The 19,245-nt window shown below is 36.8% G+C and overlaps 1 protein-coding gene across 2 annotated transcripts in view; it reads left to right on the top strand.

Annotated features, from left to right (window-relative positions):
* Positions 1–19,005, top strand: part of LOC149787398 (uncharacterized) — a 42,201-nt gene extending 23,196 nt beyond the window's left edge. For both annotated transcript variants that reach the window (XM_089977991.1, XM_089977992.1), the window contains exon 3: positions 14,979–19,005. In XM_089977991.1, coding sequence (XP_089834117.1) covers positions 14,992–17,064 — 2,073 coding nt within the window. In that variant the 5' untranslated portion in view covers positions 14,979–14,991 and the 3' untranslated portion in view covers positions 17,065–19,005. The remainder of the gene's footprint in view (positions 1–14,978) is intronic.
* Positions 19,006–19,245: the final 240 nt, after the last annotated feature.

Genomic DNA, 19,245 nt, shown 5'->3' on the forward strand with positions numbered 1-19,245 from the left:
GGACATTAGATGTACATATATGTGTTTGGAAACAAACAAAAAAGGTTTTCACATCACTCATATACGTGGGGAAGCTTTTTCATTTCGTCGTTTCAATAGGATGTGTTAAACATAATACATGTTTTTATCTACACATATATCCATTTTATAGGTGTGAGATATTTTACAATCTGGTACAAAATCCATGACTATAGAGTTATTAATGAAGTTTGCGGTTGAATTATTCTGTTTATTTTATTTTATTTTGTTTTTTGCGGAGTGGGGGTGGTGGTGAGCGGAGGGAAACCTCATTTTGAACACAGTTTTAGCTATCTCATGCCGAGAAAATGGGAGCTAAGTGCCTGTCGAAGGACACATTAATGCAGCTGTCTCGGGTGCTCCTGTTTCATATCGAACCCGGGAACACTGAATTACGAAATAGACACTCTACCAACTGAGCTATCGAGGCTCTCATTTAATTATGGTTACATTACCACATAAACTTTTCTTAACCGTTTGCTTTTGTGTTCAAGTCAGCACGTTTTTTAAATCAATTTTTATGACAAATGTTAAAGGTAAAACCATAATGAAAGATTTGGTAATTTTTTTAATCATTTTTTAAAAACTCTTCAGCCTTTCCAAATCTGTCCAGTCTGATGAAGAGTAGAAATTTCCAGCAAGTTATACATGAATAGGTTTAAATCATCAGCTAATAACCCTGAAAGTCAAGGGTATTTAGAAAGATTTCATCAGACGTTGAAGAATATGATTCTGTCTTATTGCTTTGATACAAAAAATGATTGGGATGATGTTGTTCATTTGCTGCTGTTTGACTAAAAGTTCTTTCACAAGTCCAAAACTATCGAGTGTTCCAAAGTAATTTAAATATTCGATGTGATGACTTACCAATAACCTTGAATAGGATGATTATCAAACAGTCTTGATGTATCACAATGATATAATCCACGAACTCCTGAAAATGAATTCAAATAATTCCAAAATAGTTTTATTAGTCCATGTTTAACTCCAGAACATTCTACGTTGTAAACACTGTTAGGCATGTAACCTAACTTTTAGCAATCAGCATTACAAAAATCAATTACAGATAAAGGTCAAGCAGACAATGCAAACGCTTCCATAAAGTGCTTTAAATGGTATCGTACAAAATCAACGTGTAATGCGCTGTTGTATTATATATATATATATATATATATATATATATATATATATATATATATATATGGAGAGAGAGAGAGAGAGAGAGAGAGAGAGAGAGAGAGAGAGAGAGAGAGAGAGTAACGTGTAGCTGCTTATATTTGCAACATGAGAGAATATTGTTAAACCTTTATATAAATTTCATGTACTGTGGATGGCATTACTTTGGATATTGCACCTATGGTAATTTTACACGATCTAAGGATACCGGTAAGTAAAACGACTGCTTCCTTGTGCTCAAATCCCCTTAATTATTGTAAGTACACTATCTTTAGCAATTATTACATTATTGAAAAGTTATTTGGCCAGACAGTACAAGCTTCTCAAATTCAACAGCGTATTCCTACACACTCCGTCTGAACAATCACTGACTGTGTTTCACTTTGCGACAGATCACTATAAAAGTAAAACATTCCTTCTGGACCGTGGAATATTTTATCTGATGCTTATTTTATATTTTTAGAAAAATGGCGCAATGATCCACACCATTTTGTCATTTTGAATCAATACCTCAGCATGACTTGCATCAACATACACTTTAAGTGATTGATTGAAATTTGGAGCTGAAAGAATTCCTGCACTATATGACCTTTACGTTATCAAAAACCTCTTAACATTTATGAGACCATTAAAACATGCGTTTCTTGCCAAACAAATGCTTCTGAGGTTTGGCAATTATAAAACAGTTTGAACTAACTTCCCGATTATATCTGACCATATCCAAACATTGCATCATCTTACTGGTATGCACTGGATATTCAGAGATACCCTTGACTTTAAGTTCAACAGGTTTCACGTGACCGTGTCTTACAACATGTTCTAAAAAATATAACAAAAAACGGCCAAACCCAGTTTTACGTAAATCAATTCTCAAATTCGCATCACTGAATCGATGAAAGAATTTCGAAATGGCTTCTATACTGCCTTTCCACTGGAGGAATTACAGTTACATAACCCTTGGGTTCTCTAGTATCCAAGACACAAGACATCACAATGTGTTTGAATAATATTTTAATTCGTAGGCGAGAACTCTCTTCAAATCAGGGTAATAAGCTGTAATAAATGGAAATAGAAAGATACAAATATTATAAAATATGAAATTACTACATCAACATTAAATTAAAGAAACGCATCTGTAGTACTGAAACAACCCACATATATCGAAAGTAAAAGGTTCCTTATATTTTTCCATCCTTTTAAATTCACTAATGAAATAATGTCCATTATGTGCTTGCATGCTTTGAAATTCACTATAAGGTACGTTTCTGTTAACATCTCTACCGTGGCTTAACGAAGATTGTTACTAAGAGGATTTAGATAATGACACAAAAGGAATGTTTATGATAAATCTGACACATATAAAGGGTATCATATGCACTCGCAAGCCACGTGGCGTTGCGTATTGTTATCCATTCCTATGTCGGAACTGATTGTCATTTTCAGTAAACACCCATGTCGGAAATTAAATATACGAGTCATTAACGATAATTCACAAATTTACTCATACTGTGGTGGGCTTCACATTCAACGAAAAGAGCTGTGAAGTCACGTTCACATTCCTGCCTGGACGTATTACAAACGAAAATAGGAAACTGATATTTATGAAGAAGATTTAAAAAGGGAGACAAATCTAAAGGGCTACTGTGACTGTTCCAACGGTAACAGCACACTCCCCGCCTGATATTTACCAGATATCACTACAAAGAAATAGACAAATGTGCACTATACGTGTAAAGTTCCTCTTTAGTCTCAACATCATTGTTAGATGAAGCAAAATCCATGTGATGGCTTAAGGTCATTTCATATCGCATAAAACAGGAAGGCGTAGAGAATTTTACAGTATACTCATCCGTTAATAACATAATCATCTCGGTAATCGGTCTCGTGTAGATTATCGGTTTGCTTTCCCTTATAACACGAACATCAGCTTTACGATCTCTGTCATATCCACCTGGAATCAAATTCACGATTCACAGGCCATTCATTCATACAAACGGTCTTTTGTCCTTTAAGAGTACAGTATCTCCTTGTTTAATGCTAGTCCAATCGATCTGCCACTTGCGCCTTTTTTGCAATGTTTGGAGATATTCACGCCTACAACGGTTCTAGAATATATCAGCCAAAGTTTGTACACGTTTCCTTTGCGCCTTGTATAAATCCTTCATTTCGAACGGTCCAAAGGGCTCTGTAATGATGTCTATTTTCTGAATAAGTAGCAACGAAGGACTTAGTAACACTTGAGACTGGGTCGGATGAAACAAGCGCGATAGGTCGGGCGTTAACAATAACACAAACGTCAGTCATAAAGGTGATGAGCACTTCATTTGTAAGGTTTCTGGATTCCACCTCAGATGTCATAGAGTCTAGAATTCGATGCGTAATTTCAATCATGCGTTCCCACACTCATCCCATATGTAAAGAGTGAAGTAGATTAAATATCCATATAATTCCTTTCTTGTACAAAAATGTCTTAACGGTACCATCCTTCACATTAATGGCATCAATCTTCAGGTCATCAGTCGAACCCATAAAATTGGTTCCACGGTCTGATCGTAACTTCCTCACGTTACCTCTGATGGAAAGGAACCTCCGAAGGGCATTGATGAATGAAGATGTAATGAGATCTTCAATCACCTCAATGTGGATGACTCTAATCGTAAGACATGTAAAGAGTATGGCCCAACGCATACTGCTAGCTAATCCTCTTCCAGTCCGTCGTGCTATAACTGACCATGGACCAAATGTGAAAGAAGGTACTGGTCCAAGGCGATCAGGAGGTAGGTCGGACATCTTCTGGTACTCTTGTTTTCCACGCAATTTACGACATCTCACACTTGTGGATCAGCGATGATATCAACCACTTGCCTCCTATAATCCAAAGTCCGGCAGCCCTAATTGCCCCTTCTGTGAAGTGCCGTCCTTCTGTGAAGTGCCGTCATGGTGATAACGTTCAAGTAACGTCGCGATATGATGTTGTCCGGGGATGATAAGTGGATTCTTTTCGTTAATGCTAAGATCCGCCTTATTAAGGCGACCTCCACTCTAAGTATGCCATCTGTATCAATGACTGGGCTGAGAGATAGTATTGGACTGTCTCTTTGTAATGGCTTTTTTTCTCGAGACAGGCCAATTCTCTGCTATCTCTCATGCTGCACCACTCTGATTATAAAATGCTCAGTTTTGCGATAGGTTTTCAGTCATAAATTCCGAGCACATATGCCATCCTTTGCAGCCCCCATTGCTGTAATAGGCTAGAACAATGTGTCTCAGACGGGCGAAAGTTTTAACTAAGTTCTTCCAAGATGAAAATCTTTCAAGACTATGTGACCCCAGTGAGCTTTTCTCTGACACAATCGTTTTGAGTACGTAAACCTTTGGTCTCAACTCTTTATCCTCGTCAGCATTCAGGAAAGGAAATGTATCATCAAACGGTTCTCTATCTTTACGGAGTAGATGTGATGGGCCTAACACCCAAGGACTATCCTGTATACGTGCAGCTGGAATTGACCTGATAGCACAGTCAGCCTGGTGTAAGTCAGTTGAAATGTAGGAAAGTTGTTCTGGTCTAGTAGATTTTCTGATGCGTTCCACTCCGTTGCTGACATATACGTAGACACTTCTCGTTTGGTTGTGTATGTATCCTAGAACAACTTTGCTATCGATGTAAAACCGGACTGGGTCTATTATAACGTCTAATTGATCCAATATAGTCTCAGAAATGCAAGATGAGGAATAGTGTGTCCATGCATAGGAGCAACTTTAGCTTTGCCTAGAACGTAACCAACGTGTTGACTACCATTAGGGGCTGTAGACTTAACGTAAGTTACTCTGGCTATAGCTTTTTCCGAGGCATCAGAAAATGTGTGCAACTCGTTTCTGACAGCAGTACTGAGTGACATAGACATATATGTTTGTGGAATTTTTACATGTTCAAGGAGTTGTAACGAATCTCTCCAATCCTCCTATTCTGCTCGAAGTTTAACAGGAAGAGCTTTATCCAAATCCGTAGTTCCTGATATCAGATTTCTAAGGAAAACCTTCCCTTGAATTGTAAGAGGGGCAACAAAACCCATAGGATCAAACAGGCTGCTGACTGTAGAGAGAATTCCTCGCCGTGTATAAGGTTTCTCCTCAGATGACACTTGAAATGTGAATTAATCTGATTTAAGATCCCAGGTCAGGCCTAGACTGCGCTGTAATGGTAGTGTTTCTTCACTTAAGTCGAGATCCTTCAGATACTTAGCCAGATCATCGGAAGGAAAGACATTCATCACTTCATTACTGTTTGAAGCAATCTTGTGCAAACGTAGGTTACCTTCAGCATTAAGGGCTGGCTGGGTTCTTTTGATTAGGTCAATAGCTTATGCGCCTGTATTGAGTGATGTAAGTCCATCATCCACATAGAAATTCCATTGAACAAACACTTTAACGTCAACACCAATGACTGTTTCACTGTTCTGCGCCGTTCTCCTTAGTCCATAAGTCGCAACAGCAGGAGATGGACTATTACCAAAGACGTGTACACACATTCTATGCTCAAGCAGATCTTCGTCCAGATTAAAGTTACGATACCAAAAGAATCTTAGAAAATTTCTATGATCCTCTCTGACTAAGAAACAATGAAACATCTTTTGAATATCAGCTGTGATAGCAATCGGTTCCTTCCGAAAACGAAGAAGAATATCCAAGAGGTTGTTAGTCATATCTGGCCCTGACAGTAAAACATTGTTCAACGAAACACCGTTGTATTTGACAGTCGAGTCAAACACGCCTCTTATCCGATCCGGTTTCTTCGGATGGTAGACACCGAAGATAGGTAACTACCAGCACTCCTCGTTTTCTTTTAAATGTGGGGCTAACTCCACATGTCCACTATCAAAGATTCTTTGCATGAAGGTAAAAAAATGTTGTTGTTTGACCGGATCCTTACGAAGATTGGTGTCTAATGTCTTAGCACGTTTAATGGCTTGCGGTATATTGTTCGGTAGTCTTTGTCTTGGTTTACGGAAAGGAAGGTGTGCAACCCAGTTTCCATGTAGGTCTTTGTAGAACTCATCGTCCATTATCTTGAGAAATTCTTTGTCCTCTACTAACATCCCAACTTCACGAGTCACCATCTAATGGTTGGATATGTCTCGCAATATCTTTGAAATGAGGGTGGTGTTCCGCTATTTCTGGAGTGGGAATTTCTTCTCTAATGTCTGGTATCTGGTCACATTCAATTAACGTCGGAAGTTCTAACCTTGAACTTCCATCTAGTGCCTTTACAATATATCCATTTGCTCTTCTACCGTAAGTCACTACACAACCGGTGCACGAAGAAAGCGTGTATTCCACCTGTTCATCTTGTATGTCATTAAGATTTTAAAAAGTCTGACTTGGCTAATGACCTGTTGATTTGGTCATCAAGGATAGCATACATCTTTGTGACTTTTGTTGGGTCACCATCTGGATATACTCTCACAAGGATCGTTTTAGCGCAAGACTTACCAATAAATCCTTCGCCACAAATTTGTGTACACTTAGATCTTACTCGTAGGGATCAGGAATCTGAAATATCCTTTTCATCCCCGCCATGACCTATTGCGGGAGATTAAGCTATAAGCTTCTCTGCTACAGCAGCGTTGACTTGCACTGCTGTAGGATGACGATCATTGCCACAATCTGCGTAATGTATTACTTCTTTGCATGCACGAAACATATGCCTTGTTGATTCACAACAACTAAAACATATGCCGTACTCTTTTAGAAGATTCTTAAGTTCTCTCTAAAGGTTTGACTTTAAAACATATGCACTTGCTAAGAGAGTGGTTCGTTTTGTGTAATGGACATCGCTTGTCTGGTTCAACATCACTCACATCTGAATGTTGTAATACCTGTGTTTTCTTCGTCGAGATAATAGGTCTATTACTGGCGTTCCTAAGAGGGGGTTTCTCCTTTTTAGTTTGTGTGTTGGTGCTGGCCTCAAATGCGAATCCGGAGTCATTCGTCACTTTGCTAATATCACGAAGAAATTCAGCAAAGATTGAAAACGGTGGGAAAAGAAACCTCATGGTGAGTCTTGTAATTCACTGTTTGTGTAGTTCACTTTTCTTGTATACCATAAGGAAGTTTGTTCACAATGGGAAGTACACCAAAAGACGAGCCATAATAGCCCAAAAGTGACTGGTATTTTTTTAATCTTCCTTGGCAGACTCTATTTCAGAAAGAATATCTGACAGCTCATAAAGTTTGTTATTGTCCTTATTAGTCAACTTAGGAAAGTTGGCTAATTTAGTTTTTAAGGCCGCCTCAGACATTTCTGGGCAACCATACCTCTCATCCAGAAGCTCCCAGATTCTTTGTAGTCCTCTAGAAGGGTTGTTCACGTTTGATGCTCTGATGCTAAGTGCATTTTTTGAGGATTCAGGGCTTAAACATTTTACTAATAAGTCTATTTCTTCATTAGTGGTAACCTGTAACTCTCTCATAACACTGAAAAATCAAGCTTTCCCAACGGCATAAAATTCTGGTCGATCATAGTAGTTAGAAAGACTTGAAAGGAGCAAATCTTTCTTTAGAAGAAAACGTGTCAGTTCCGTACTGATAGACTGACTACTACATTCCTGTGGATGAAGTACTGCTGGAGCATAATCGACTCGTTCATTATTTGGGGTGGTAGGTGGGTGCATCATCATTCAATATAGTGGATCGATGTGCAGGTAAAGAAGAGTTCTTATGCATCCCTGATTCGTGTACTTGGTCCAAAGTCTAAGCTTACACTAGATACACATCCTTGATCATAGTGGTTGACACGGCGACAGGTCTGTATCACAGGCTGTGGTGCTGGTATGAAATTTGGGAAAATAAGTAGTGTAGGTGTGTAACCGACACTGGTATACGCCTTGTTTAACACCACACTTTATGTTCATATTGTTCTTATCGAAATCAGGCTTGATATTGGTATTTTCTGGCAGTTCTGTTTGTTGATTAACATAGTGTCTAACTCGTTCCATGGGCTCCAGAGGACGACAGACATCAAATATGCTTAGATTGGATTCACCACGGTCTTCATCAACGGACTGCAAAGCCTCTACTTCAGCTTCAGCTGCAGCAGCTTCCTTTTGATGTGCTAGAAGCTCCAGGTCAGCCTCCAGTTCTGCTTTTTTACGTACAAATATCGCTTTAGACAACTTTTCTTGTTCATCAAGAAGTGTTTGCTGTTTACGTATCCCCGCTTCTTTCTCGGCGAATTCCGCTCGTGCACGTGCGACGTCAGCTTTAGCAGTTTTTCTAGCAAGCACGGAACTGATGTTGGATATAGTCGAACCACTAGATTTAGATTTTGCTGTGTAAATAGATGAGTTAGAATGAGGTGGGCCAGATTCCAACGTATGTTGTTTGAAGGTGTGAAATCGTCTTAAGGTATTTTCGACTCTCATTTTATTTGTTTGCACTGACGTAACATGAGTTTCCGACTCTTTGAGGCTGTCCTGTGTGCTTGTTTTTTTATATAGAAAATCAAGGTATTCTGCAGGCAGAGTACAATATTTGTCGTAGCGTTTGACTAGATCATTTTCTTTTTTGCGTAAAAAAATTTATATCACTGGGACGATCAGCAAATATTGACAAAACATCTTCAATGTTCTTCCAAGCTTTCTTTAATTTGACATTATACTCGCCTCGGGTCGTCTCGTACATTTCTATGCCTTTGACAATTAATGTTCTGATTCGCCTTTCAATATGCTGTGATGAAACTGCTTAAAGAACCACATATTTTGAATCAATTAGATCCATCTATACAGATGACAGAACTTTACTAAATGGGAAAAATGGAATCTGTATGATGTCAGAAAGCTATGTGACAAGAAGTTAGTGAAGCAAATGACAGTTGTTTCCAAACGGGCTGAGTCCTGTAGAATATGTTGTAAATGTGTTATGTAGCTTTGAATCACATTAAATAGACTAAAACACTAGCAAAATTGAATTAGTTCATCTCATAATTCAAATTCGTGGTGGCCATAGGTAAATGGTTGTACTCGTTAGATCCTAGCTCAGTAGTGTAAGTGAATTTTTACCCTTTGAGTAAAAGGAAGGTGTGCTCATTTAGGTGGCGCTATACAGTTTCACATTTTTCAAACGTGAACCTTTCAAAAAAATGCTAGCTCTACTTGGTCATTTTCATTTCCTGAACTTCAGATGTAAATTGTATCCCTATTTTAATAGCTGTTATGTATAGTGTACTTTAGACTAATTCAGGCTGATTTTTTAACACAAGGGAGCAGTTATTTTAGTTAGCAGTGTGTTTCAATCATGTAAAATTTCCAAAAGTACAATATCCAAAGAAATATCATTCACATTACATTACTGTAGCATATAAGTATGCCAACATTCTCTCCATTGTGCATGTTTTAAATGCAAACTACTTCACTTTAAATACGTCACTCTCTCTAAAGTACATATTAATTAAACAGTCATTTTAGTTAGTGTGCATAAATCCTTTTGAATATTTCTCCTGCCTTTCCCCCCACAGAGCAGTATTTATGAGTGTCAGAGTCTCTAACAAGTGCAGCCCCCCCCCCATGATAAAAAGTGAGCTATTTTAAGGATGCACATTACATTTTGTAAACATAGCAACCAATGTTATACTGAATGACAGGAACATGAAACTAGCCAGAATTATTTCTGAGATGTCAACAATGAATTTTACAATTTGAAAAGAGAGGTAACTCATCAGGTTCATAAAGGTCAAAGGTCAAAGTGTAAAATATTTGCCTATTGTTTAATATGGAAGAAGCGAATTCACTTTCTCATCATTTATTTTTTCTTTTCATTCCAAATAAATGAAAAGAAACATTTTCACCATACGTTTCTGTCACTTATTGCAACAGTTTTAAATTTAAGTTGACTCCATTCCTATATTCTAAGACTTCTAATTTCCCCATAATTAAGGTCACTACTCACACAAACATGCCTCATGACAAATTATGTAAGCAAGAGCAAAATTATCACAATTAGCTTATTTTCATGCTTAACATCAATATGAGTGTACCATTTTATTCAGAACATCATACATAATTATATGAAAATAAAAAAAAAATAATTGCAAACATTTTTATATTTCTTTAAGGTGGCGCTATACAGTTTCGCATTTTCCATAGGGTTAAGATTTTAAAGAAAAAGAATTTCCCCGGATTTCCTCACTGGTTATACTGGCTGTTTAAAAAAGACCTTGTATATCTTAGGTATAATTAAAAGAACCTTTAACTCCCTTTATTTTAATGTATGATTGATGGGTGTACTATGGGTTATAGAGTATTCAGCTTGGCCTTACTTCAAATGTGAACCTTTCAAAAAAGTGCTAGCTCTACTTGGTCATGTTCGCTTCCTGAACTTCAGAGATAAATTGTATAAAAACATGCCGATAACTTTTTTTACATATTACATATTTGGTAATTCATTCATTGACTTTCAGAACCTGGTATTGTCTAGTCTGGCAAAATTTATATTCCCTATTATAATAGCTGCTATGTATAATGTACTTTAGACTAATTCAGGTTGATTTTTTAACACAAGGGAACAGTCATTTTAGTTAGCAGTGTTCATAAATCATGAAAAATTACCAAAAATACAATATCCAAAGAAATATCATCCACATTTCATTACTGTAGCATATAGGTATGCCAACTATCTCTCTCCATTGTGCATGTTTTAAATGCTAACTACTCCACCTTACATACGTCACTCTCTCTAAAGTACATATTAATTGGTGAGCGCCCCCATAAGGACAATATATATATTATTATTGTAAGATTTAATTATGTTTATATGGCTGACACATTTAAGTCGCAAGCATCAAAACAATCCTTTTGAATATTTCTCCTGCCTTTCCCCCCACAGAACAGTATTTATGAATGTCAGAGTCTCTAACAAGTGCAGCCCCCCCCCCCCCCATGATAAAAAGTGGGCTATTTTAAGAATGCACATTACATTTTGTAAACATAGCAACCAATGTTATGCTGAATGACAGGAACATGAAACTAGCCAGAATTATTTCTGAGATATCGACAATGAATTTTACAATTTGAAAAGAGAGGTAACTCATCAGGTTCATAAAGGTCAAAGGTCAAAGTGTAAAATATTTGCCTATTGTTTAATATGGAAGAAGCGAATTTACTTTCTCATCATTTATTTTTTCTTTTCATTCCAAATAAATGAAAAGAAACATTTTCACCATACATTTCTGTCACTTATTGCAACAGTTTTAAATTTAAGTTGACTCCATTCCTATATTCTAAGACTTCTAATTTCCCCATAATTAAGGTCACTACTCACACAAACATGCCTCATGGCAAATTATGTAAGCAAGAGCAAAATGATGATAATTAGCTTATTTTCATGCTTAACATCAATATGAATGTACCATGTTATTCAGAACATCATACATAATTATATGAAAATAAAAAGAATAATTGCATACATTTTTATATTTGCTTTAAGGTGGCGCTATACAGTTTCGCATTTTCCATAGGGTTAAGATTTTAAAGAAAAAGAATTTCCCTTCCTTTCCTCACTGGTTATACTGGCTACTTAAAAAAGACCTTGTCTATCTTAGGTATAAAAGAACCTTTAATTTCCTTTATTTTAATGTATGATTGATGGGTGTGCTATGGGTTATAGAGCATACAGCTTGGCCTTACTTCAAATGTGAACCTTTCAAAAAAGTATTAGCTCTGTTTGGTCATTTTCACTTCCTGAACTTCAGAGGTAAATTGTATAAAATGGTGCCGATAACTTTTTTTACATTTTACAGATTTGGTAATTCATTCATTGCACTTTCAGAAGCTGGTATTGTCTAGTCTGGCAAAATTTATTTTCCCTATTTTAATAGCTGCTATGTATAGTGTACTTTAGACTAATTCAGGCTGATTTTTTAACACAAGGGAGCAGTCATTTTAGTTAGCAGTGTGCTTAAATCATGTAAAATTTCCAAAAGTACAATATCCAAAGAAATATCATCCACATTACATTACTGTAGCATATAGGTATGCCAACATTCTCTCCATTGTGCATGTTTTAAATGCTAACTACTTCACCCTACATACGCCACTCTCTCTAAAGTACATATTAATTGGTGAGCGCCCCCTTAGCTTTCTCAACACGTACGAATATACTGTATAGGCGGCGACCAAATGTCAGTGTCATGTGACTGTTGGCGATTGTCCTGTGCCTGTAGTAATTCTCCAAATGTGTGAGAATGGAAGGCGTAGCTATCCAGCGGTCTTGATGAACCAGGCAGCTGTAGCTTTATCCCTGCAAAGAATTTTTCATGAAGTTACTGGTCACAGTCTTTTTACTATACTGCCTTTCCACTGGAGGAATTAGAGTTAGCATACCCTTTGAGTTCCCTAGTATCCAAGACACAAGACATCACAATGTGCTTAAATACTGTTTTAATTCGTAGGCGAGAACTCTCTTCAAATTAGGGTAAAAGCTGTAATAAATGGAAATACAAACATTACAAAATATGAAATTACTATATCAACATTAAATTAAAGAAACGTATCTGTAGTACTGAAACAATCCTCATATATCGAAAGTGAAAGGTTATTATGTCTTTTCATCCTTTTAAATTCACTAATGAAATAATGTCCATTATGTGCTTGCATACTTTGAAATTCACTATAAGGTACGTTTCCGTTGACATCTCTACCGTGGCTTAACGAAGATTGTTACTAAGAGGGTTTAGATGATGACACAAAAGGAATGTTTATGATACATCTGACACATATAAAGGGTATCATATGCACCCGCAAGCCACGTGGCATTGCGTATTGTTATCCATCCCTATGTCGGAACTGATTGTCATTTTCAGTAAACACCCATGTCGGAAATTAAATATACGAGTCATTAACGATAATTCACAAATTTAATCACACTCTGGTGGGCCTCAGATTCAATGAAAAGAGCTGTGAAGTCACGTTCACATTCCTGCCTGGACATATTGCAAACGAAAATAGGAAACTGATATTTATGAAGAAGATTTAAAAAGGGAGACAAATCTAAAGGGCTACTGTGACTTCCAACGGTAACCGCACAGCTTCTAAGTGATCTTTCTAAGTGTCGTTGAAGATGATGACGTGATCGATTGAAGTGTCAAGTTTATTTAGACAAATTGTTATTATATTTATCGAGGGATGGCCTTTTGACGGATATTTTTCATACCAGACGACCAAACTTTATATTGATAAAGTCCATCTAGGATTGGAAATGACGAAATTTCTCTTCCTGTTTTCATGAGTGGAATTTGCCAAAATCCTTTCGGACGGTCAAACTAGGTAACCTATTTTGCATTTCCAATTTTTTCAATATATTCATCAACTTATGTCATTGGACATGAATCCATTTTGGCGACACTGTAGACATTCCTACAGTCACTTAACACACGGAAATTATCATCTAATTTAGGCACTAGAAAATCCCCTGCATGGTCATTTTGGATCTGTTCTAAAATCTTTTATTTCTAACAGGTCAATGTCACCGTGTTGTTTTGAAACACTACGTTGGTTGCTCAAAGGAGCCACAGTCTGATTTTATTATCGATAATTATGAACAATTCTTGTTAAAATGTCCTATATCATTTTTATGTGATTCTGCCAGGCCTACCCCTTAATAATCGCTGTTAAAATTTTAAGGGACACAACAGTATCTCAGTCCTTTATTATCCGGTACTTTGTCTTTGCCTGAGAAGCCGGAGCATTGATTTCCTTACCCACTGAGTGTATTCGTTTATTATTAGGCAATGAACTAGCTGGAGATAAGTGTATGGTTAATCAACATGTAACTAACAAGCCTTGTTTGGACCACAAAGTTGATGGTATTGAGATTGAAATCTCTGACTGATGTCCTGCTTGTGCAGTTACTAAAGCTATCAAAATAAAAGAGAGCTCTTGAGCATGATGATCATGGATAATTCCTATGGCTGACATATTTTGTGTCAGTAGCTAGATCTATGTTGGTGTAGTCAGTACCAGATATAACTTAAGGCTAATAAGTTGATCACTGCTGTTCATCAAGCGATCTCCAATTAGTGATTAAGATCAATAGCTGCAATTAAGAAAGTGATGAAATGAATAAAGAAAGAAAAACTGCGGAAGAAGATAGAAGAATAAAAAGAGATAAAGAAACAAAGGACTAAAGAAATGAAAAAGGAAGACAATTATATAGCTGAACGAATTACGAACCCCCAAAAACATTTAGTTACTTCATTAAAATTTGTGTTTGAGAAGTCATAACAAGATGTAGTTGTATGCCCAGACAATATGCATACGCATAGAACACCTAGTAATGTATTTTCCTAAACATCGGACATAGTCGAATACGAAAAACTGACATAATAGTCATTTGTAATCTTTTGAACAATTTCTTTTAAGGATAATGACTTTACAGTTTTATATAGGAGTCGTTTTGTGCATACATTTATATGTTAGTTAGTTTGTGCTTAATTTAGTACTCCGTCGTATTTAAAACTTAGTGATACTTTCTTGTAACACATCATTATGTCCCAATAACATATAATCTTTGTAAGCCATCTTCATCATAATTATAGTTATCGCTGTCCTCTTCCTTCTTGGTATTATTATCAATTAGTATTAGGTAGTTATTTGTTTGCAATGAGATACTGGTGCCCAAAATCTGAAAAGGAACAACGTGTGAGTCATTTTTGTGAATCTGATTAAAAAATGTGGATATTTTAGCAAGTATATACAACGTTTGAAGTTAATGTAGCTTTCAACATATTTCAGGCTGTCGATCAACATGGAAGTTCCGGATTATTATGAGGAGGTGTCTGTAAGGCTAATGAAAGTACTGGACACATCAGGATACAGAGAGAAAGCTCGGTGGAAGAGAATTGAAATGTGGAGACAGATTGAGAAACTTGAAAATGTCTTTGCTTTACCTTTTGACTCTAGGATTCATTATTTCGGAAGCCAAGCGGAGGCGACTACTGTTGGGTTAGATTCAGATATTGATATTATTGCTTTAAACTACTCCATTAAAGTGCTGAAGGATCTGGAGTCCTGGAAACCTGGTTCTGAAATATACCTTATGATTGCAGATAGAACAACGCCGCCAGGATATGTGAAGTTACAACGTTTATACGATACTGTACCAATTACTGTTTGGAATCAACAGACAGACAAACTAAAGTTAGATGCGGATGGTCGATCAGTACTATACAATGCGAGCAAAGATTTTAAACTTGAAGGGGATCTCACACATCATGGACCTGCCAATAGAACCAATTTCGATGCAGGCTTTTCCAGCGACATTGTATTCGCTTATCGAGTAGTATCAATGCCTTATATGGCCTTGGATTGGATAATACGACACAGAAATCGCAACTGGCCATCACAAGAAACTGTTGCCATCATTCAAAAGTCTGGAGCACTACTTGTGCCAGTAGGGCAAACAATAAGCCCTGAGAGACATCTTGAATTTAGAATATCCTTATCGTATGGGGAGAAAATACTAGTTTGGCAGTTCAGTTCGTCTCAGTACAAATGTTACGTCTTACTAAAAATGATCAACAAATACTTCATCAAAGCGAAGGTTGGAGACAATGTGTTGACTAGTTACCACTGTAAGACTTGTATGTTCTATTTGATCGAGAGCACACCTGCAACTTTGTGGCAGCCTCAGAATGTGCTGACTTGCCTCGAGCTTTGTTTGAGAAAGTTGAGTGCATGGGTGGAGGAAGGCAACTGTCCGAATTATTTCATACCGGAGGAAAATATGTTTCTGGGTAAAGTGTATGGTCACATTCAAATTTACCTGGTTAATGTTTTACGCTATCTAATTAGACAAAAGGGAAAGTATCTCACTGGCATACCCTGTGACAAAATCGGACAAAAGCTGATCAGAGTCTGTCAGTTTCCTGTTACAGAGATTTACCATGAACAAGAACATTTTAATTTCACTTTTTTTACAGTTAATTGTCTACTGAAGAGCCTTCTAATATCTTGGTTTAGTCTTTTGGCTTATGGTGATCCATGTTCCTGGATATTAAAATCGACATTTTCATCCGATGTGGTACGACAAGAGACTAGCACCATTCTTGTCTCATTTTGTCGCTCCAGTATTGGTTCCTATCTGGCCTCTAAATGCTGCAAAGGGGAAGTCATCGACCAAGAGGGTCTAGACTTGGCTCACAAGTTTCTCCTGTTGGGGTCATCCTCGGATGTTGCCTCCGGTAAACTAAAGCTTACAGCTTTCTACCTCATGCAGGACAAAGTCATACTGGCAGAAAATATACTTCAAAATGTACTTCAAAATATTGAAAAGAACTACACATTTCTTGTTTCCAATGTAGAAAATGAAGAAACCAAGGATGTCATCTTGCTTGGAATTGAGAATGATACTCTTTCAATCACAGAGTTAGTAAGACATTATTCTGCCTTTCCAGTGCCTTACCTACCCTCAGAAATTCATTGCACACCCAGAGCACTTATCCCAGAAATGTTCCGCTCGACAGGATCATACCAAGGTTCTCTAGATCCTGAAAGTGGCTTCTGGCAGTTGTGGGCAGTGGTGGATCCTAAATTCTATCTTCATTTTCTAGAGCATCAGTGTTATCACCAGCAGGACAAAATCCCCCAGAAGATGGCTGCTTTGGACAACATGATCTGGGTCATACGATACGAGACGCTGAAGTACAAGGACACCGCCCTCAACCTGCTGGCCTACTGTTTGAAGAAGGAGGGGTTACTAGTGCAAGCCTACAAAGTTCTTTCCAAGTCAATGAAGCTGAAGAATCACCACAACGCAGCCAAGTGGCAGATAGGTTGTCTTATTAACACTGCTTTCAGATGTCTGGGTGGCAGACGTTAACTTGTGGTGTCTTCATCATCAAATAGTCGCATTTCTTTACACGTAAATGTGGTTCCAAAAACTAAATATAAGAAACATACCAAACCACTGATATACCTACTAGAATTGACTTTCAAAGAGTCTAGAAAACATTTTGCGTTTATTTAAAAAGTTGAAGCTATTTTCATTGTAGAAAAAATATATTGAAATTTATAAGTGTACTTATTATTAAGTATGCCCTTTCTGTGTGTTATTATTAGTAACACAAAGTAAAATGTTTAGATAATTTTGCAAAGGTCATAGCACGTATCATCAATATGTCCTTATCAAGACACAAATATTCTGCAATGCATTTATGAAATTTACCGTTTTGTAAGACTAGCTCTATTTCACCATTTCAGTCAGTATATAAAACCTTATAATGATATCGTTTGTTTTCAGAGACTGATTTATATGGCAATTTCTTTCTACTGAAATGACAGTTTGGGTTATATCATGATAGATACCCTTGTTTCAGGAAAACGTTTTTTCGTCACACGGATTTTTAAGATTGATTAATTTCACGATATAAATATGTTGACATTCCCAACAGATTTCACCCTAAAAAAGAGTATGAAAATCTTTTCTCAAAGCAGATTGATATACAAAGAACTATTTTCGATGTCTCTTAATGTAAATAATGAGCTAAGAAGGAGTCATTGCTAGGAGAGAACTGTATATTTTTTTAACGAGTATATCTGGAAATTATTCACTGAGGGATCAATGTAGCACAGCCAGTACTGAGTCTGATTTTTATCTTATCAAGAATTTGTAAAATTTCACAACGTCAATAGCACTCAAACATTAGTAAACATCAGCGGTACTCAAATATCCTTATTTTTGCCCTTATTAAAATATAAATTTTGTAGATATTTCAATTTAGTTGCATTGTCAAGTCACCAAAATAAGAATAACAATCCTTTACGGTTTTCTGTATGCATACTGGGTTTTCGAACTTAAAACCCTCTCTCCTATTGCGACAAACGTTTGTACAAAGTAAGCCTCGTGGTATCGTTATATGAGTCAACGGTCATCTTCGATTGAATTAAAGGACATTTATTTGCCCAGTTCTACTCATTAGGACAAAATGTTAACGTACGAGTGACGATGTATCATTTAAATATATGCTTCTGTATACAATTCTTGATATTTACGATTTAACATACACTTTAGACAATTTAAATTTTTTCAAACATTGACTAAAGAGAAATAGACAAAACTATAGAGAAGCGTAGTTAGGCAGAGGAGTCCGCTCCCACATGCGTGACAATAAACAGTCGTTCATCTAGTTTCCCTCAACGTCTCTTATGTCATTTTTCACAAATATGTTTTTAATTGTGCTTGAAACACGCTGTCATCATAACCTGTGCCAAGATAATAGTTCTTTTTGTATAGCGTGCCTTGTAAAGAAATGTCGTAAAAGAGAACATTGTTGAGAAATCGGACTATAGATCGCGTTAAGTCTGTTTTCTACAAAGGTATGGAATCGAATGCATTAGACTGATACCAGCAGCTGTCCCTCCAGCAAAGCAATATTGCCGGAAATTGTGTAAACCAGTCAAACACTGCAGAATTAATGAATAATATCTTCGCGCACAAAAAATGGGCATGACTTATGAAAGGCCAATAGATATTCTACTCAACATAGTTTCGGTATATTTGCACAGGGTAAGAAAATGCACAGGCGTCAAAATGAAACTCTGTCTGTATAGAGAGAGAGAGAGAGAGAGAGAGAAATGTAGTCATTCTGCATACAATATAACACTGTGAAGTCATGAAAAGCGAGTCCACCTGCGTAGGCTAATTAGGATGTGCCTATTTTATATTATTATTATTATTATTATTCGGATTTTGCCTAAGTAAAAACATGCGTATTACTGTTTTTGTCAGACCTGTAAACTTAAGATAAAATCTCTGAATAGAGTTGTGTCTGTTTTTTGTATTGAATATTTATTACGAATGAGGAATTTGCTAGCTGCATATCAGCAGATCTGAAAGTTTAAAAGTTGATAATGGCATCTCCGCCCCCTTAGCCATTTACTTGTTTAACTAGTCTGAAAGAACCCCACTGTACCGGTTGCATGAAAATGTAGATCTAATTGTGCCAAGGAAATGATCTTTTTCTCACATCTTGGTTACCAAACTATGTGTTTTATTTCCTTG

This window comes from Sinohyriopsis cumingii, chromosome 12, assembly GCF_028554795.1.
Source record: "Sinohyriopsis cumingii isolate HCF-2022 chromosome 12, ASM2855479v2, whole genome shotgun sequence".
In the NCBI taxonomy this organism is placed as follows: domain Eukaryota; kingdom Metazoa; phylum Mollusca; class Bivalvia; order Unionida; family Unionidae; genus Sinohyriopsis; species Sinohyriopsis cumingii.